The following is a 22,090-nucleotide window of genomic DNA, read 5'->3' as shown; positions in this document are numbered from 1 at the left end:
GCATAGTCATAAAAAAAAATTCCTGGAATACCCCTTTAAGACTGTATTCATTGTATACATTGTGTTAAGACTGTAGGAAGCTCTGTTTTAGCAAGTAGTAATAAACACAGTCATTTGTGCTATATGACAAACTCAGCTCTGCTGCTTCTGATACCCGAGATAAATATTCTAATTATATGACAGATTTTAAGGTTGCAAGCCGTAATGTCATAGAAGCAGACTTTGCACAGTGTGTGATTCATTTCCCAATCTGTGTGTGGATGAGAAATAAAAGTATGTATTCATTTGGGGTGTTTGCATGTTTGGCTGTGCCAGAGGTAAGGGGTCGTGATCTGATTTTGCGCGGCTCTGGCACACTCATTATTAATCATCTGCACTCATTAGCTGGGATCTCTGGAGAACGGTAACATTTTCGAGCTGAAATCATTAATCTTTTGTCATATAGTGTATATTCCTTTAGTGAAACACTGGCTGCATTTCTGTTGAGAAGAATTAGTGTGCGGATCAATAGACTATTGTTCTATGCAGATTAGAAGGTTAATTGGTAACCAGGTAACTGATTCATCTGCTCTGGTGTCGTTGTCAATGTCTAGCATCATACTGCTGCGAATTATGGTTGCATTAAGCATCACAGACATGAAATGGTATCTGACAGGGAGAGAAGAAAAGTATTAAACGTCCGGAAACCCTGCAGTGGTTTAGTGACTGCTCCCCGGGGTTCGCCCCTTTCTCGGTGCATCCTAAATCTTGATCGGTCTTGTGCCCTTTACAGGGATACCGGGACCATAACCCTCCTCCGTTTTCGAGTCCTTTGTGTGTAGTCTAATATGTTACTACTCATATTTTGAAAAGTTAAAATTCACGATCACGGAACCCTGCAGGGCAGTTCTGTCCTTGCTCAGCCACGAAGCTCAAAAACCAGCAAAAGGTTTAGGTCCCTGGGCGACTGCTCTAGCTTGAATATTTATATAAAAACTGCATATTCTTCATAAAATGTAGGGGAAGTTGAATTCTTACAGAACTATTGGTTTTTTTTAGACATTTTTGCCCAATAACTATTGAAAAACAATGACATGACATAATAACCTGCAAACATCTTTTAGATGCCGTGTAAGGCCATGTCCGCAACACATCTACTGCCTCGTTGCACATATAACATTTCTCATGCTCAAATTGGCCGCAATTTTATCTGTACATGGACAAGCACTGACACCATTCACTCCTATGGCTCACACAGACCCAATCATAGACAGCTATTGACTGCGAACTGGTCATTTTCCGAGCAGCTCCGACTTTGAGTTCCAAATGAAAATCATCGTCAAACATGTTTTTCAGTCCGAGTCAAAGTGGGATGCGCTCGTAAAATGAACCGATCATAGTCAATAGCTGTCTATGATTGGGTCTGTGTGGGCCATAGGAGTAAATGGTGTCATTGCTTGTCCATGCACAGATATGGCTTCAGCCAATTAGAGCTTTAGAAATCCTATCTGTGCCATGAAGGCACAAATTGCATAAAAATATAATGGAAGTCACTTAGCTCCGCATGTCACTGCTACTTTTTGGTCCTTGGTGATGCATCAGAAGGGCAGTTCCTGCGGGGATGAGGTAGTGTATCATCTGAATCAGAAAGTAGCAGTGGAAAATAACGACCAGGATTATTGTTAAGGTCACTGTGGGGGCTCAGGGAGGCGAGTATAACTTTTTTTTTTATTATTGTGCCACCCTGAACCTTTTAATATAGAGGGAGTTCCCTGTTTAGTGCCATAACATATTATAGCATTAAGTGACGACAAAGAACTTTCCTTGGAGGACCTGACACATCAGTGCATTACATGGACAGCCCTTTGACTTTAACAAGCATTGTGTAATGCTTAAAGGAGATCCGTAGTGCTGTGAACTTATCCCCTATCCGAAGTATAGGGGTTAAGTTATAGATCGCGGGGGGTCCGATCACTGGGGTCCCCTGCGATTTCCTGTACAGGGCCAAGGCGATGTACAGGAAGGGGGCATTCCGTCCCCGCATGACTCGGCAGCCGGCACGCCCATCCATGTATCTCTATGGGATTCATGGAGGGGTGTGCCTGCTGCCGCGTCATGCAGGGAAGGAACGCCCCATTTTCCTGTACATTGCTGCGACCCCGTACAGGAGATCGCGGGGTGGGGGATAAGTTCACAGCACTACAGATCTCCTTTAACGTACCCTGTGGGGGTGATGCAAGAACACTAAACACTTGCTGCCAGATTTTCCCATATGGGGCAGGTATCTGAGAGTCAGGACACCTTGGGTGGTATTTATCAAAGTTTTTCCGATCTAAAATTGTCGCACAGAAAGTTGCAGTCTAAATACATGCAACTTTTTCGCAACTATTAATTTTTTTAGAGAATTTCTAGTACATGATGCATTCTAGTCTATTTTAGATGGAAACATGCATTGGTGCTGAATTTATCAATTGCGCCTTTTCTGCGAAAATTCGCATCAGGCGAAAATAGGTTGAAATGTCAGACCATGCTGAAGCAGGTTTAAAGGGGTTATCCACCATAAAGAGATTTTAGTACGTACCTGGCAGGCAGTAATGGACATGCTTAGGAAAGATCTGCGCATGTCTTGGGGCTAAATGGCTTTGTTGTGAGATTACATAATACTGTGGCTAGCTTTTTTTGAACTGATATTTCCTGTTTGAGTTTTCTTCTTTTGCCTACAAATCCCATAATTCCATTTTCCTCCCTCCCACACATCAGCCACCCCACCCATTGAAACATAAATGAGCTGCATCTATTCAAAAGACCTGTGGTTTTCAACCAGGATGCCTACAGCTGTTGCATTAGTTGCAGTTTGATTTCTCTCCCACCAAGCGATCCCTCCACCCATTGAAGCAGACAGGCACCCTGTCATCAGCTAACTAGTGAGTCCGGTCTCGGCCGCATTGCAACCTGGGAAATATCTGAGACAACAGTAATTTTGTATCCTGTTAAAAATAAATAGTGGGGTGAAATTCACAGAAGAATTGTGAGAAAACCGTCACACACAGGTACAGACACTATATTATGAACTACACTAACTTTAACTTTATGCCTCTGTAGCATAGTCAAAAAAAAAAAAAAATCCTGAATACCCCTTTAAATATAGTCTAAACCATACATCCCGAAGTCCATGCGCAGAATTTATCAAGAGCCGTGTATAGGAGTATAGGTAAGGGTTGGTTGACAGTTGCACTGACAGGTTGAGTGATATCTGCACATTATATAAACTGAAAACGGAAAATACCGGTAATACTATAAATAAATAGGTACCATTCACCTCTAGACTAATACCAGAAAAAACTGATACATGATGATTGTAAAAAATTATAATGATAATAATTGGAACTGTGCTTCAACTTTATGATGAAAACAAAATTGTGTTTATTCATATAAAACAACCGCTAATAAAATAAAATATGTAATATAATATAACAATGTATCTAACAATACCTCCTTACACAGGGCCCTTGTGTGGAGGAAAAATGTTATACAATGACCTTAAAAGTTATATAAAATGTTGCAATACCGCAAAGAGTCTTTCATCCAAAGATATAGTGCAATTTAGCAGGTTATGGATATATTATCCAAGTCCGCATTTACATATATTTGTGCAGCATATATTTACCGGCTTGAAAAGATAAATGTGCAGACCTTTGAAGCTGTTTTCGCTGTCCATCCTGTAGAGGCTGATGTGGGCTGGCGTGCGCACCGGCGACTGGTCTGTCTGCCACAGACCTAGAATGCCGCTGATCACGGAGATAGATGTTAGAACTCCGGTGATGGAAACAAGCCTCGTGGAGGGAATCTTGGGGTGTAACGTCAGCTCTGCAGCACTGAATGTCAGCCCGGTAGATGGTGTTAGTAGGAGCGGGGGCAACCAAATGCAGGCGGCTGGATTGATGGTATATGGAATTAGAGTTCTGCTATAAACTGCAGCAATAGTGCAATGGTTTCTCTTGTAGCGGTATTGATGCGGTGAAAAAGTCTCTTGACGCGTTTCAGGGTGCTGTATATATTGACCCTTTCCTCAGTAGATTAAAAAGAAATTTTTTCCACCAGAGTACCCCTTTAAGCATGACTATCTGGCTGCTGGAATACCTCCTAGTGAACCATAGAATAAAAGGGTCTACAGCACTAGATAAAGCTTTGACATTTGTGGCACCAGCCCATTTGGAACAGAGATGTGCAGGGAAAAAGCTAACAGGGCTTTGCATTTTACTTACTGCTATTGGACCCTTTTGTCTAAGGATTACATGGATTCCAGCCAGTGGCGAAGTAATGGTGGCATATACGAACAATATAGCAACATTTTTATGATGGGTAGTGCCCCAAAAATGTTTATAACTGGACCTGTGACACTGAAATTTTAACTATTGTCACGTGGTGTACTTTGAAGGTTTTATAATTTATATATTCAATAAAAGTTATATTCTAAGGGGTTGTCCCTAAAGGGATCTTGTGCCCTGGGCTCCGTGCCCTGGGTTTTGAAAATTTAGTTTATAAAGTAATCCCTGGCTCCTGAAGGGGATCATTGTGGTTAAACTTAATGCCAGAAGTGTATATGTTACTGTAGACTAGGTGCAGTTGTGTATGTGTTCTCCACTTCATTTCAGCTAGTCTGATCTATAAGAGTAATGAAAATATTAGGGATCGACCGATTATCGGTTTGGCCGATATTATCGGCCGATAATCACGATTTTGGGCATTATCGGTATCGGCAATTACCTTGCCGATAATGCCCCACCGAACCGCGACCACCCCCGACCCGTCGCACCGCCCCGGCCCCATTGCCTCCCCCATCCCCGGTTTTATAATTACCTGTTCCCGAGGTCCCCGCTACTTCTGGCTCCTGCTGTGTCCTGCATTACGCTGTGCGCAGTGACGCGACGTGACATCACCGTCAGTGCGCACAGTGACAGCTCAGGAGGACGCCACCGGAGCCAGATGTAGAGTGGACCCCTGGAACAGGTAATTATAAAACCGGGGATGGGGGAGGCAATGGGGCCATGGCGGTGCGGTGGGAGGTGCGGCGCGGTGCGGTGGGGCGGTAGGGGGTGCGGAGCGGTGCAGCGGTGAGGAGAGCGGTGCGGCGGTGGCGGTGATAGGACTCAGGACCCCCGGACAGGCAGGGGGAGAGAAGCGGGTGGCGGCAGCGGTCTATGTAAAAGCCACTGCAGTTCATTGATTTAAAGCACCCGCTTTAAATCAATGATCTGCAGCGGTGTCGCGGCGGGATAAATAGCCGATAACTTATACCGGAATATCAGTATAAGTTATCGCCTATCAGCCATAACCTCCACCGATTATCGGTATCAGCCCTAAAAAAACGATATCGGTTGATCCCTAGAAAATATACTGATATAATTGATTTTAGTTTTAGTGTCAGGTCATTTTAAGATAGCGTCTGTTTCGGTTCTTTGAATTGACAAGAAAAAATACAAAAAACAGTGCATTGAGGTCTATTGTTACAGACCCAAGTCGAAGAGTGTTCTGTTTACAGTTTGTCATCAGTTTTAATAGAATTCATTCATGTAGATCAGTGGTGTCTAGATTGTGGACCATGTAGATCAGTGTAACAAAGGCAAGGTAACCGCTCCCACCTCCACTTACTGCAGCTGTGCATGGGCTTGATAGACAGCATCTTCAACCTCCACCAATAGGTACAACAAGAAGATTGTCCGGCACCAGGATCGCACTAAAAACATAGAAGCTTTATTGGATCATAAGCAGACGGAACATACATAGCCGACGCGTTTCGGACCTACACTCGGTCCTTAGTCATGGAATGGCTAAGGACTGAGTGTAGGTCCAAAACACGTTGGCTGTGTATGTTCCATCTGCTTATGATTCAATAAAGCTTCTATGTATTTACTGCGACCCTGGTGCTGGACAATCTTTTTGTACACGTAGATCAGTGGTCTCAAACTTTTGACCTCCAAATTATGCAAATCTACAACTCCCGGCAGGCCCAGACAGCCAACGGCTGTCTGGGCATACCGGGAGTTGTAGTTTTGCATCCCCTAAAGGTCCACATATTGAGACCACTGATCCACATGAACAAATCTGTTTTGAATGGATGCCAAATGCAGATGGCAACCTGTTTCACCACTCCATAAGTCACTAACGTGAGAAATCCTTAGAAGAACTTCATATCTGACTTGTGGAGAAGCATAGCCAGTGAAAGTATTAGCATAATGCAAATGTATTACTTAATGTTGCAAATCTTTCACAATCCTACTTCAAACCAGATGTAAAACTGTGAACCCCGGATCTTCGATAATGCTCTTCAGTGCATCTAAAGTAAAGCATGGATTTACGCATTAGGTTATTTATGCACTGTATATCGGCCAGATCTCTATTAATCTGCTTCCATTATTCAATGTATTAGGAGCTGCAAAGACGCTGCAATACTCTTATATCACTCATAGAAAAGGAAAACTTGGAAATTGAAGAAAAGGAAAGAGCAGAGAAAAAGAAAAAGACGCCTAAGTCATCGGTAAATACAAATCGAAATATTGTCTATATGAGAACAAGTGCTGGTCAACCTAAGCCATCGGGGGTAATTTAAATATGATTGAGAAATAAGAATTAGTATTAGTTTTCTTTTATGCCAGATACACACATGATGTAGCTTTTTAACTTAAAGGGGTTTCCAGTGGAAAAAAAAAATTTCCAGTACTTTTCAGCTGCTTCCAGTACTTATAAGCTGCTGTATGTTCCACAGGAAGTTCTTTTCTTTTTAAATATCTTTTCTGTCTGACCATAGGGCTCTCTGCTGACACCTCTGTCCGTGTCAGGAACTGTCCAGAGCAGAAGAAAATCCCCATAGCAAACCTATCCTGCTCTGTACAGTTCCTGACATGGACAGAGGTGTCAGCAGAGAGCACTGTGGTCAGACAGAAAAGAACTATACAACTTTTTCTGTAGTATAAAGCAGATAAGTCCTGGAAAGGTTTAAGGAGTACTGTGATGCAGCAAAACTTATCCCCTATGCAGCTTTATTTCCGGCTCTCCCACAGAGATACATGGAGGTGGCATGTTGGCTGCTGCTTCATATGGCGGTTGAAACGCTCCTTTTCTGGGTAGAGTCAAGGTGCCGTGCAGAAGATTGCGGGGGTCCAAACTGTCTGACACTTATCCCCTATCCACAGTACTCCTTTAAGATTTTTAAATAGAAGTCATTTACAAATCTGTTTGACTTTCTGGAACCAGTTGCTTTGAAAACATTTGTTTTCCACCCCTTTAAATCATTAGCAATCTTTTACATAGTTTTGCATAATTTGCTGAAATTCAGATGACAGAAAGACTGGACAAATATGGACATGTAAAGTTTGCAGATACAAAACATGCATTTTTAATTTAAACCCACTGAATTCTATGGCCTAAAATGTTACAGTACAGGTCCATTGGAACATGCTGCACATTGACATAATATTTGCATAAAAAAAGAGAAAGGTGAAAAAAACATCTACATCAACGGATTGTCACCATTTATTTTCAACGATAAAAATGGAAATAATATGGATTTAAAATACTAAAGCGTGACTGGACTGTAAGATTTCACACATAGCATTTACTAGTGTTCCTTTTCTTTTTTTTTTTACATGTTTTTTCCCTTTTTTGGCCACCTCCGTGTCAGAAACTGTCCAGAGTAGGAGCAAACCTCCATAGCAATCCTCTCCTGCTCTGGACAGTTCCTGACATGCTGGGACTTTAAATTACTGTCTATGCACGTTGTGTTACAGATGTGTGTTGTATGGACCCAGAATATAGTGCCTTTAGACTTCTCTGGACACCCCTAATTTTATGCTGTATTATGGAACTATTCTTTAAACAATAGTGTTGCATTGATTCTAGGGAAATACAAAGGGTGCAATAAGTATTGAACATGTCACCGTTTTTCTTAATATATTTAAAAAGGTGCCATTCACAACCCAAGTAATCCATGTATACAAAGAAACCAAAACAAATAAAGTTATGTGTAATAATGTAAAATGACACATGGAAAATTGTGCAAAAAGGCATGAAAAGCCAGGACAACAGATTAAATCAATCAATAATTAAAAAGCAATTCAGACCCTTATCAGTTCAACTTAATATCAGTTGGTTTCCCTCCCAACTGATGGTCCTCAAAAAGGTCTTATTGCCAAGGTGTCACACAAGACACTTTACATGGTGGGTAAAAGCAAAAAGCTGTCTCCAGACCTTCACAACCTAATTGTTGGAAAACATAATGATGGCATTGGTTACAGGGGCCTTTCTAAGCTTCTGAATGTTCCAGTGAGCACTGTTGGGACCATAATACAGAAGTGGAAAGACAATCATATCACCATAAATTTGCCTCGACCAGGTGCTCCTCACAAGATTTCTGACAGAGGAGTGAGCAGAACCCAGGGTGGGGCTTGTAGCTTGTCTACTCACTCCCATTGTATGTGTGCTTAGATTCACACTGGAGGTGACTGAGGAGCAATCTGCAAGTCGGACCTATGGCTGCCGTATATCGGTTCCTGGTTTTATTTATCTGTCCAGGTAGGTTAGTTGATAGGACCCGCACCATTTGAGAAACCTTGGCGTGGTGTGCGGGCTCAAGTGTGTCATTCATATAAGGATATACTGGCTAATGTCTAAATTTTACATCAGTTTTGAGGGTTAGCTAATGTCATTGTTTAGATTAACCACAGTTGTGAAACCACATTGTGATCCATAAGTGCAGGTCCTCCACTCCAATGTAGGTGCATAACTGCACTTGGAGTTGAGCACCTTGTATCACCTCAGGTCACATCAATGTAAGTGTTTGTTTAAAGTCAGTCCTGTTTAACGCATCCACATACACATTTATCTGGTGTCAGGATGCCATTGTGGTACTTGTGACCGTTTGCAGGCATCCTCCATTGTATGCAATTTTTTCAGGGGATCGCCCTTAGCAACGGTTTACAAGTGCAGGACCTACGCCCTAGCACAGGTGCACAACTGCACTTGGGGTTGAGTTTTCCTGCTATAACCATGTTCATGCAAATATAAGAGGAGTGAGCAGAATAATCAGAAGAGTTGTCTCAGAGCCAAGAACACTTTTGAAGAGCTTCAAAAGACCTGAAATTAGCAACTACTGTTGTCTCAAAGAAATAATATTTAGTAAGAAAAATGCTGACGTGTTCAACACTTATTTCACCCGCTGTGTGAATGGACTCTTACCCGTGGCTGCTATCTTCTGTTAATATATATTAGGGAAAAGCTCATAATGAAACTCAATAGTATACAAGGGTAGGTTTACTAAAGGTGGACTTGAATGTTAAAGCCATTGATAGACCTTTTATGCTTTCTGAAATAATCTCTTATATGTTATAAAACACCTCTGTAAATCCCTGAAGGGCTGTGAGCCATAATGATTATTTTTGCCTTTTCTTTCAGTCGGGTAAAAGAAAGGCGGATACAGCATCAGACACTGGAAAGAAGGATACAAAAAAAGCCAGGTCTTAAAGTGTCCTGAGAAGCTGTGTAGGTCCTTGATAGAAGACTGCCATTTCTATACGTCTCTGATCTAACAATGCCTCATCCAATGTGCATTTCCATAACTTCCTAGTTACATTTCCGTGTGTAAGAATGTGTATATTTTTCAATGTCTACCTGAAGAATATGTAGTATTATATTTTATGCTTCCCAGTATTTACACCTTCCATATTTTGTGAGAATCATATATTTCATATGACAGTGTCCTCGTTCTAAGCAAGTGCAGAGGGTTTTAGCTTTTGTATGTTTTATACCGTATGCAGTGGCTTTGAAATAAAATCTATATCAAATTAGTTTCATAGGTTTTTTTTTTTTCCCACTCCTTTTGGATGTGAAGACCTTTGGTTGCATCCAACTGTTCAGACCACTGCCAAACTCCATGATAGCAAAATGAAAGATTATATTGCATGAAGAAAAGAGTCCCAAAGCCATTTCCATTGCAAAGGATTTTCCGGATTTTCTGCTCATACACAGTAGTACAAATGAGCTTCAGTATATTCATGAGCTAGTAATGCAGAAGAACCATGTAAGTATCTGGTCCTTCTGAGGAGCAGACAACACTTTGCAGAATAGGATTTTCCTACCTCAGATTTAGTGCCGGCTGCATGACAATTTGTTCACAGGCTCTAGAACGGTACAGTACTCCCTCAAGTGTTTATTAATATTTTTCTGACAGGAATATTGTAACCTGAAAAGATTGACACTTACTTATTGGCAAATACTGATTGGTTCTAAAGCCCCCCAAATGTAAATGAAAAATGAGGGAAAAGTAAGATTAAAGTGGACCCTGTTTATAGGGATAGAGTGCTGTACTGTTATATCAAACTGGACAAAAAGATATTGGGGATTCCTGTTTCTGAATTTTGCTTTATTTTGCTGTTAATTTCCCCAGAATTTTAAACATCTTGGTATATTTTCATGACATTAATTGTGGCTCATTTGACAGTGGGGTATGGCTTTGCAGGATGGCCTGGAATGTCATGTGAAAAGGGCATGGCCTAAATGTGACAAGCTGGGCCAAAAATTTGTGTGGGTTTTTTAAGCTTAATAAAACTAGAGGGTCTAAGGCTGTGGCAAATGTATCAAATGTCATGGGTGACTGTGATGACTTTGCTGCATCCTTAGACTTTGCTGTATCCATAGACTGGTCCTTAGATAGGTGATTGATAATTATAGCACAGATAGAAGAGAACTCATAACTGACTTCCATTTGTTCTCTACTGATAGATTGTACTGAATCTCATTGAAGTGAACCATCGGTGTATGGAGACTTATTTTCAGCCAATGTTTCATGGTAAATCAGTATGCAAGGAAGGGAGAAAGCTGTCTCGAATGGGTTAAACCAGAGTCTCCTGAAAAAGGAAGAGTCGCCCATCTGTAGACAGCTATTTAGTTCCAAAAATGCCTGAAATACAACTGGGGAAGGCGGACAGATTCTCATTGTTCTCCCTGAAGCCACTGTATACCACTGAGCAATCAGGGGGAGTCCGACCTATGGGACCCCCCGCAATCTCCTGTACAGGGCCCCCAGCAGTCTGCTGGAAGGGAGCATTCTGTATCCTCACGACGTGAGGGCTGACACGCCCCCTCCATCTCTCTGGGATACATGGGGGGCATGTCGGCCGCCCTGGGGCCCCGAGATCGTGTGGGGTCCTTCGGATAGTGAATAAGTTATTTTCCACTACAGTACTCCTTTAAATAGAATCACTTTTGTTTTATAATGTTTTTATTTCCACATATAAAAAAAAAAAACACACCACACAAGATTGTGATCAAAAGTCCTAAGTGTACACAAGGTGATAGAGCTTTTTCTTTTAAACAAAAACTGTCAGTCTGTTCACTCACACTAAACTATACATCGGGTTACAGTGTGGGTGAACAGGAGTCCAACGAGTGGTCAAGTATTAAATCAATATACGAAAAAAGAACCTAAACTGACACCTTTTTTGTTTGTACATCATGCTATATAGTAGGTGTCCATTATGATTCTTATATTATTAATAGGTCACTCCTGGGCTGCCCCTTGAAAAAGTAGGGAACAAAACGGCGTTGGGGAGCCGAGGCACGCTGACACCAGATGGGTAAGCACTCAGCACTTAGCTTTAGATAGCACTGGTCACTTTACCCATGTGTTTACATTCCGCTTAATTTTGCACAGTAGGGGTTAGCTTGATGCAGCAGGACTTGTTATTTTTTGAGAGTATGCAGGATGCACTTAAGAGTCTCTGACATGTAGTAAAAAGTTCAAAGTGTAGGGCGGCACATGGACTGGCGTGGTGCACGAGGAAGATTGGTAAAGTAAACTGGAATAAATCCCGGCACTCACTCTTCGTATCATGCAGAAAGGGTCTTTATTTACGCAAGACGCGTTTCGGCTACAAGCCTTTTTCAATTGCAAACATATATATATGTTTGCAATTGAAAAGGGCTTGTAGCCGAAACGCGTCTTGCGTAAATAAAGACCCTTTCTGCATGATACGAAGAGTGGGTGCCGGGATTTATTCCAGTTTACTCTGACATGTAGTATGCTGTTAACCCACTAGTTGTTTACAATTGTATTTGGTATTGTTGCCCAGTGTGAACTATTAGACACCATTTGTATAACATGTTTTGCTGAAGTGCCATTTGCTACATGATATAAGATTATTTAGTGCCTTGGCAGCAGTCCAGGTATTGTTCTTCATCTCATCCATTTATAGTATATTTTAATCACTGTGGAAATAAAGATTTTGTGATTTTAAAGGTACACACACTCCAGTTTTTCTTTTGGTGTTAAGTACTAAATCATGTCTAGTAGGTCCTGAGATATGTCCCCCAGAAGATCCTCCGCTTTATTCCATGAATTGCGCGCATGTCCAGTCACGTGGAGTCACAGACCATGAAAATGTAAATTGAGCCGTCGGGGCCCCATCTCTAGCTTGCAATTCACTGAATTTAGCAGATGATCTTATGGGGGGCATATCTCAGAACCTACTGGACGTAGTTTAGTAAATGACCCCTCGTTGGACTCCTGTTCACCTACACTATAACTAGTATATTGAATTTAGTGTGGACAGGCTGACAGTTTTCCTGTAAGGCCATGTTCACATGTAGGAATTTCCATGCCAGATTCTACATTGGAAATCAGAGCAGAGATTACACTGCAGCCGTGCCAGATGTTTCCGGCATGGAAATTCCATTTTCCATGTCAACACAAAGAATTTATATGTTAATTCTTTGTACAAAGACTGCACGGAATGCATAGCCGTCTATGAGATGGCACATTCCTGTGTCCGGAATGTTCGCACTGAGATTTTCCATGCGGACATTCCGGCGTGTGAACTTAGCCTAAGTGTTTTTCTTTAGCGCTTGGTATGAGCATATTGCTAACAGTTTTAGGGTACAATCACACATACCATACCTTACTTGATTGATCCTTGACAGCATTTGCAAATGATATTTAACCATGACTTGTCAGCTCAGAACAAGTCTGTTTTATTTATAAAGCATAATGTGACCAACTGGGCATTTCTAAACCTTATTGAAAAAAAATACAATGCAAACTATTTAAAGGAAAAGAGCCATAATTCTGCAATTTCGTTTGAGTGTTGCCATTATTAATTATGGGTTATGTTTATGCTCCAAGGAAAATACATTTCAGTACAAATTAGACATTTTATAGGCAAAATGATATCATGGAAACTATAATGAATCGCGTAATGAGAACATATAAATGATAAATATAATGTTTATGTCTATTATTATCATATATACATACTGCTGGGAGGCATAACAACACAAGAACAAGTGAGCACCAGTAATGTTAAAAAAGCCTATTTATTTACTTTATGTTTTAAAATGCCCAAGTTAACCTAATGGGTGTTACATTCACTTACTAAAAATGTATGCAGTAGAATATATCCTCTATTTAGCTGTGTAGTGTATAAAGAGTAAAATGGTCACTGCCATTTCAGGCAACTTCCCTCCCATGATAGCCCATGTGATTCCTAACATATTTGTAAATAACTTCACTGTTCTTTTAAAGATAAATCTTTTATAATAAGTCTTTGCTCTCATCTCTCACCCCCTCCCCATAAAGATCAGTTGTCATTTGTGTAAATGCCACTGTATGTATTGCTGTATGTCCACAAAACTGCAGTGCAACCCCCCCCCCCTCTTATCTTGTCAGCAGAAGCATTTCAGTGCTTAGTGTAAGCACTTCCTTGCTGTGATGCTGCTGGTGTTTCTTTCCTTTGTGTGATGCTGCTGCTGTTTCTGCTCACTTAGCACCAAACAAATCTAGTTAATCAGTAACCCCTTCCCCTTCACATGCTCTAACCCTGCTTGTTGGCAACCACCAGGGTTCCATGTGTCCTCTGTGCCATGTATCTGCCATGCTTCCTGGTCTTGCTTCTCTGGAGTGTCTCTTGCTGCAGTTCCTATTCTGCCCACTAGGGTCCGCATGCAAGCACTGACAGAATCCTATAGAGTCAGTGTGCACTCACTAATGGATCCTCCTCCTATTTCTGCCTGCAACTACCCATATAAACCTGCTCCACCTGTTGTCGGATGCTCAGCAAGGTTGTGTTTCCTGAATTGCTAAGGTCCGTGAACCTTGTCACCAGAACCTGAGTTCCTGATCCTGTCTGTCTGCTGTACCTGTGTTCTTGATCCTGCCTGTGTACTAAACTTGGACTGTCAATCACTATTCCTGTCTGCTTGCAGCTTGCTCCAGCCTGCACATGTAGCCTCTTGGCTAGCTGTTCTCACAGCATCTGCTTTGCTAATAAACACTTTGTCAGCTCTGCTGCATCTGACATTATCTTTAATGTCAGTTTGCCTCATTCTGCCGGCCTGCCACTTGTGGCGCAGTGGGTCCACACTAGAGGACAGTAGTACAGTATATTGTGTAAATCATTAGTGCTATCCTGTTCAGTCCTGTGTACTTTTTCCAGCATTATGCCATGACATTGCAGAGTGAGAGGAGTGTGCATTAAAAAGTAAGGGAGGAAGTAACTGTATCTGTGTCCTGCCCCGTGAAGGGAGAAAATGAGAAATACCTGTGCATCAGGGAGGGGACTCTTGGGCTCAGTAACAGGAGTGAGAGCCCAAGGAAACCACCTTGTCACTATACTAAAAGAGTAATGTAACAATACCATGCAGGTTTATATATTTTTTTAAACTACATGTACACTTTAAGACTTGTCTGCTAGGGGCTGTTCTCCAATATATATCCTCTGGATGGGGGAAGCGATTTAAGACTGTGATTCTATTTTGGCAGTTTGTTTTTTTGGAAGTGCCACAGTAGTTTTTGAGTCAGACTCAATAAAAGATCCAGCAGGAAGGAGAAGTATATGTTTTTCCTTGTATTTCCACTTCTTTTGAGTACACTTCAGCTTTGGCTCAAGAACTGCCGTGGCACTTTTCCAATAAAATGCCACAGGAAACACAAGCTTATATATCCCAAGACTCTGAATCATGGAATTATCCCTTTTTAAAGTATGAATGTTTACTTTCTCCCTTATGCCTCCATCTGAGTATACATGCAAACTAATCTTTTTCATGTTTCTACTGGCTGGAGGGGGGAGAGTGCCAAAAACAAGCATGTGCAACCTAGAAAGAAAGTCACATGTAGCACAGGTAATGAAAAACCCTCCTGCCCATGAATACAATCTACAAAAGCTTTTCCTGCTGCAACAAGGAAGAACGTGCCTCTGTTTAGGGTGTCCGGTATATAGCACAGACAGTGAGGGAGTGGAAGGATTCCCATTTATGGACTTAAAAGCGTATTCCAGTCAGTAGCCCTTATGCTCTTAGCGAATGTATGTGAGGATCCCCAGCAATCTTTAGAATCAGATCCCCAGACCTCAATGATCACATACTACTTATCCCCTATTCTGTGGATTAGCATTATTGGCTGAAATACTCCTTTAATAGAGGTACTCCAGCATATGACACCTTATCCCCAATCCACAGGAGAGGGGATAAATGTCTGAAACATGTACCACACTCCTGTATCTCCAATTCTCCCATAGAGATACATGGAGAGGGTGTATTGACCCTGCGTTCCATGAACTAGGACATTCAGGCATTCAGCAGTTGGACCTCCTGTGATCAGAAGCATATCCCCTATCCTGTGGATAGGGGATAACGTTTCAAATGCTGAAATACCCCTTTAAAACTAGAATAGGATCCCAATTAGAATAGGATCTGTGCATGAATCTTGACGGATCTCGCATGGTTGCCTTTCCCAGCGTGGAATTGCAACGTTCCGCACCCAGTCTTAAGTTCAGGTGAGAGAAAACACTTTATAGAAACCTTAGACTTATTCAATACTAAATATTGCCTAAACATAAGGATTGCTGCAAATCTGAAATTACTGTAATCTGGTCACATTTGTTGTCCTCACAACTGGAAGACTTTGTACCCTACTGTTTTACTGTGTCAATTTTAGATTACCACTGAACAGTATCAAAAATAGCATTGAGGGTTTAAAGGAGAGCCCTGTGCAAATTAACTTGACCCCCTATCCACAGGATAGATATAAGTAGCTAATCGCAGGGGGTCTGTCCGCTATGGCCTCCTGCGATCACCGGGATAGGACCCAACGTTCAGTGAGGAGCACGTGCTGCAGCCGGCATGGGCTCCATTCATTTCTGGGAACTCCATCGGGCATCATCGGCGCTCCCATACAAATAAATGGAGCTCCTCACTGAGAGCACCAAGGTACCATCCTTGATCCTTGGTGTGACGTCAGGAACACGGAGGCTCTAAGCTTCAGTGTTCCCGACACCGCTGCTGCCGGCCTTGAGATCATGGGGGTCCCATGTCCCTTGGATAGGGGATAAGATGTTTTCTGGCGGATTGACCCTTTAAATATTGTTGAGTTTCAACATTGAACAAGTCAGTTTAAAGCTACATGTAGTGCAACCACATAGTAGGTACAAAATATAACTACACACGGTTTTACTGTCCAATAATACAGACTGGCCAGGTTAAAAACCGCACTGCCAAAAGACCCAGGTTAGGCCTACATGTCTTCATCTATTCTCTACTGTACACATGGTCAAAATCAATGTTATTACAGGATAAGAGTCTGTTGGATAGGCAATAGCGGTGAGAATAACAACAATGACAACAATTTTACTATGATCCTTATAGTATTTAACCCCTTAAGGACTCACCCCATTTGGGCCTTAAGGACTCAGACAATTTTATTTTTGCATTTTTGTTTTTTCCTCCTCGTCTTCAAAAAATGATAACTCTTTTATATTTTCAACCACAGACTAGTATGAGGGCTTTTTTTTTGCGCATCCAGTTGTCCGTTGTTATGCCATCGCTCACTTTACCATAAAATGTATGGCGCAACAAAAAAAGTACTATTTGTGTGGGGAAATTAAAAAGAAAACTGCAATTTTGGAAGGTTTAGTTTTCACGCCGTACAATTTACGGTAAAAATGACATGTGTTCTGTATTCTTTGTGTTGATACGATTAAAATGATACCATGATAACATACTTTTCTATTACTGTTGCGCTTAAAAAAATCGCAAACTTTTTAACTAAATTAGTACGTTTAAAATCCCCCTATTTTGAATACCCCCATTTTTTCGTATAAGCGGCGGTATGAGGACTCATTTTTTGCGCAGTGATCTGTACTTTTTATTGATACCATACTTGCTTATATAAAACTTTTAATACATTAATTTTTTTGGGAATAAAATGTTATAAAAAAGCAGCTATTTTGGACTTTTTTTTTACGTTCACGCCCTCACCGTACGGTATCATTAACATTTTATTTTAATAGTTCGGATATATACGCATGTGTCAATACCAAATATGTATATAACATTTTTTTTTACACTTTTTGGGGGTGAAATAGGGAAAATAGGACAATTTACGTTTTTATTGGGGGAGGGGGATTTTCAAATTTTTTACTTTTCTTTTTACACTTTAATAGTCCCCATAGGGGACTATTTATAGCAATAATTCGATTGCTAATACTGTTCAGTGCTATGCATAGGACATAGCACTAATCAGTATTATTGGTCATCTTCTGCTCTGGTTTGCTCGATCGCAGACCAGAGCAGAAGACCTGTGGAAGGTAGCGGAGGTAGGTGAGGGGACCTCCGTCTGTGCCGCTGTGGATGATCGGATCGCCGAGGCAGCGCTGCGGGCGATCCGATCATCCATTTTAGTGACCGCGATGCTGCAGATGCCGTGATCTGTATTGATCACGTCATCTGAGAGGTTAATGGCGGACATCCGCGCGATCGCGGATGTCCCCCATTACCAGCGGGTCCCTGGCTGCTATCAGCAGCCGGGACCTGCCGTGCATGACCCGAGCATCGCTCCGATGCTCACGGTTATGCATAGGAGGTAAATGTACGTCCTGGTGCGTTAAGTACCAGCTCACCAGGACGTACAGTTACGTCTGGCGTCGTTAAGGGGTTAAGCTAGAGTAAAATGAATTTAATAGAAAGCTACTTTCCAGTATCTACATCTAAAAATATAATGGACTGCTCATCTCAGCATGCCTCACATGAAAGTACAAGTGCTCAATGTCATGGAAACCCTCATCTGAATCCTCCTCATGACAGCCTTTGTTCCATCATTTGTAGTTGCATGTATAGGATGATTTCTCTACTATATATACAATTAGTACATTTGTTCTTTCCACAGACTCATTTATGGACACATAGACACTTGAATAGCTTTTAACTTTATTCTAGCTGCAGCAGCCTATACAGGTCGCCATCCGACTTTGTGGAGCTTTTGAAAATTTCATGAAATATATGCATGTTTTAATAAATGATCAGTTCACTCTTTTAAATAACCATAACATTCGATTCTTTTGCTTAAGTAATGACTTTCATGCAATTCAGGATCCTTGAAGAAGTTAAGTCTTATGAATGTTTAATTAGATGTCATTCAAACTGAAATGCCAATTTTAAAATATTATCATTGCATAGCTAAGTCAGCAACGCGTGCAGTCATTTTCTCTGTAAAACTCTGCATTGTATACTGGAAGAGACCTTGATGTTTTGTCTTTATATTTAAAGGGGTGGTTCTGCCATACATAACATAATGTCAGTTTTATTTTGTTTTGTTTGTTTGGTTTTTTTTGTATCACAAAGCCACAATCAGCCCTGTATCTTAAAAGGATCCAGAAATCTTCCCATAAATTTAGATTTTCTATAGGTTATCAGCTCTGGGTGGCTGCCAAAAGTCTACATTTTTAGAGATGGAGCCCAGCCCTTTAAAGAGGGAATGTCTGCAAATTAGGAGAGCTCAAATCTGTTAGTAATCTGTTATTTTTTTACTTGAGCAAACAGCTGCCTCTCCAGTTTGATTGGCCATTCTTTTGTCTCCATCCATCTTACAGGCTAAGTCAACTTAAAGGGGTACTCCAGTGTAATTTTTTTTTTAAGTCAACTGGTGGCAGAAAGTTAAACAGATTTGTAAATTATGAATTCGGTTAGAAAACAGACATGGTGCACATCTACAATCTTGTATAATGATCTGATTGCTTCTCAGCATAATATCAAAAACTAACAGGTTGTTAGTATACATTTTTGATCAAAAAGTACAAGCCCACTCGCCACGTCAAGGCCACCTATTTAGAGTGGGTCCCTAACGTCCCTAGCATAAAATGGCGTAGCACTGGGCGGCGACCACCACGGCCGCGACACCAGTGCCCACGGGGGGGGGAGCGACCCACCGGCAGAGCGGCTCCAATGCCACTCAAACCAGTCTATGGGCCGCACCTCCCCGCAGACACGTCGCCACGGCAGCAACGGACGCCACACAGCACCACACCAGTGTGAACAGGGATGTAATAGCTCACTTACCATACTCTCCTAGTCAGACTGGGAGGCTGCTAGGAAAGAAATGGCCCTTGTGTAGCTAACTACTACTTATATAGAGTTGGGCTGAGGGGGTGGGGAAGAGTGCAGACACATGTTCAAACAAAAAAAAGGAGGGGATAGAAAACACAGTGTGAATTGGGGTAGAAAACAGACATGGTGCACATCTACAATTTTGTATAATGATCTGATTGCTTCTCAGCATAATATCAAAAACTAACAGGTTGTTAGTATACTTTTTTGATCAAAAAGTACAAGCCCACTCGACACGTCAAGGCCACCTATTTAGAGTGGGTCCCTAACGTCCCTAGCATAAAATGGCGTAGCACTGGGCGGCGACCACCATGGCCGCGACACTAGTGCCCACGGGGGGGAACGACCCACTGGCAGAGCGGCCCCAATGCCACTCAAACCAGTCTATGGGCCGCACCCAGATTTGTAAATTACTTCTATAAAAAATCTTAATCCTTCCAGTACTTATTAGCTGCTGAATACTACAGAGGAAATTATTTTCTTTTTGGAACACTGAGCTCTCTGCTGACATCACGGGCACAGTGCTCTCTGCTGACACCTGTCCATTTTAAGAACTGTCCAGAGAAGGAGAAAATCCCCATAACAAACATATGCTGCTCTGGTCAGTTCCTAAAATGGACAGAAATGTCATCAGAGAGCACTGTGCTCGTGATTCAGCAGAGAGCACTGTGTTCCAAAAAGAAAAGAATTTCCTCCCATAGGGGGCTATAACACTGCACACACTGATCTTTTACACTCATCCCTGCTAAGCCATAGCTTTGCATGGATCAGTGTTATAGGCGGTCGATTGCTCAAGCCTGTATCTCAGGCTTGGAGCAATCAAATGCCGATCGGATGCGACGGAGCAAGATTAGGGGACCTCCGCTTGCGTGCTCGCTGATCGGGACATCACGATTTTGTCGCCATAGTCCCAATCAGCCCAACTGAGCTGCCGGGAAGCTTTCACTTTCATTTTAGACGCGACGATCAACTTTGATTGCCGCGTCTAAAGGGTTAATAGCACGCGGCACAACGATCAGTGCCACACGCTATTAGCCCAGGGTCCCAGCTATCATTTGCTGCCGGGACTGACCCGGTATGAGGCGGAGTCACGGCGTAACCCCGTGTTAAATACCGGGTGTAGGGCGTACAGGTACGCCCTACGTCCTTAAGAGGTTAATAAGAGATGCCTCTTCTCTGCTTATCAGAGAGGCTGAGAGTATTCTTCATTGACAAGCAGAAAAAAAAAAGCTTTTGGCTGATGGTAGAGTTGGAGGGTGGATTTCAGCATGTATGTCCAGCCTCTTCCTGCTCAGTAGGTGCACAAGCACATTGCTTTACAGATCAGGTACTATAAAGATCAGGTAGTATTAATATAATGGAGTAAAGATATATCTTGCAACTAAAACATTTTGTTCAATGAAATACATGGAACAAAATATAACCTACATCTATGTGTCAACATGGAAACAGCTAAACAAACCTTGTTTAGCCTAATCCTGCATTCGTTCACTTTTCTTCTGTACCATAAAAGTCCCCATACACATGTCCAAACCCACGAATTTCAGTAAAACCAAACAATTGTCTAATGCATATCGAGGCCCATCCCCCAACTGTCCCCCAACTGTCCCCCAACAGGTGATATCAGGGGAGTGAAGAATCGGCTATGCTTGATCATTTTGTTCTTGAAGAGATAAGCTACTGCCAATGGCTGACTGCTCCTCTCTCTTTTCTGAAAATATGAACGCTTGGCTTAGCCGAATGTTCATGTATATAGGATGATTGAGAGAAATGGCTCTTGATGAACTGTAAGTCTTACTAACTTACATTTAGTTTATAAGCAGTAGAAGTAGGAAGCAGATGGATGTCAACATGACTGAAGAATCAGACTACACAAGGTTGTCTGTTACCATAGAGATGAGTATCTTTGTGTAGGAACTGTAGATATAAAACAATAGTTTTTGTTATATCATGTTGGAAACATTGGAACATGTTTGATTACAAAGAGTTTAAAAAAAGGCTTAAATGTAATTAAAGAGTATCAATTAATATACCAAACTTCTGACATGCCACTGTGACATGTACCGTATATACTCGAATATAAGCCGAGTTTTTCAGCACGATTTTTCATGCTGAAAATGCCCCCCCCCCCCTCGGCTTATACTCGGGTGAACTCTCCGCCTGTCAATCCCTTCTCAGTGGTCTTCAACCTGCGGACCTCCAGATGTTGCAAAACTACAACTCCCAGCATGCCCGGACAGCCATCGGCTGTCTGGGCATGCTGAGAGTTGTAGTTTTGAAACCTCTGGAGGTCCGCAGGTTGAAGACCACTGCGGCCTTCGTCATGATCCAGACCCCCCTTTAGTTTTCTACTCACCTCCCCTCGGTGGGAAGGAAGGGTGAGCTGGTCTGGGCCATCTATGCTGCAGGGACCGTCCGGTGGGGAGGGTCATTCATTCCGGGCTGTCCATTTTCACCTGGGGGGCCCTCTTCTCTGTGCTCCGGGCCCGGACAAGTGACGTTGCCTTGACGACGACGCACAGGGACGTTCATTCGCAGCCTGCGCATGAACGTCCCTGTGCGTTGTCGTCAAGGCAACGTCACTAGTCCGGGCCCAGAGCGTGGAAAAGAGGGCCCCCCCTGGTGATAATGGACAGCCCGAAACGACTAACCCTCCTCACCGGACGGTCCCTGCAGCATAGATGGC

General features: G+C 42.1%; 1 protein-coding gene across 1 annotated transcript in view; it reads left to right on the top strand.

The window, feature by feature from the left end:
- SMARCA1 (SWI/SNF related, matrix associated, actin dependent regulator of chromatin, subfamily a, member 1) overlaps positions 1 to 9,821 on the top strand; it is a 163,888-nt gene extending 154,067 nt beyond the window's left edge. Inside the window, exons 23-24 of the mRNA XM_056539097.1 lie at positions 6,410 to 6,517; positions 9,430 to 9,821. Of these exons, the coding sequence (XP_056395072.1) occupies positions 6,410 to 6,517; positions 9,430 to 9,498 (177 nt within the window). The 3' untranslated portion in view covers positions 9,499 to 9,821. The remainder of the gene's footprint in view (positions 1 to 6,409; positions 6,518 to 9,429) is intronic.
- The last annotated feature ends 12,269 nt before the right edge of the window (positions 9,822 to 22,090 follow it).

This window comes from Hyla sarda, chromosome 9, assembly GCF_029499605.1.
Source record: "Hyla sarda isolate aHylSar1 chromosome 9, aHylSar1.hap1, whole genome shotgun sequence".
Taxonomy (NCBI): domain Eukaryota; kingdom Metazoa; phylum Chordata; class Amphibia; order Anura; family Hylidae; genus Hyla; species Hyla sarda.
This window is presented reverse-complemented; position numbering and strand designations above follow the sequence as displayed.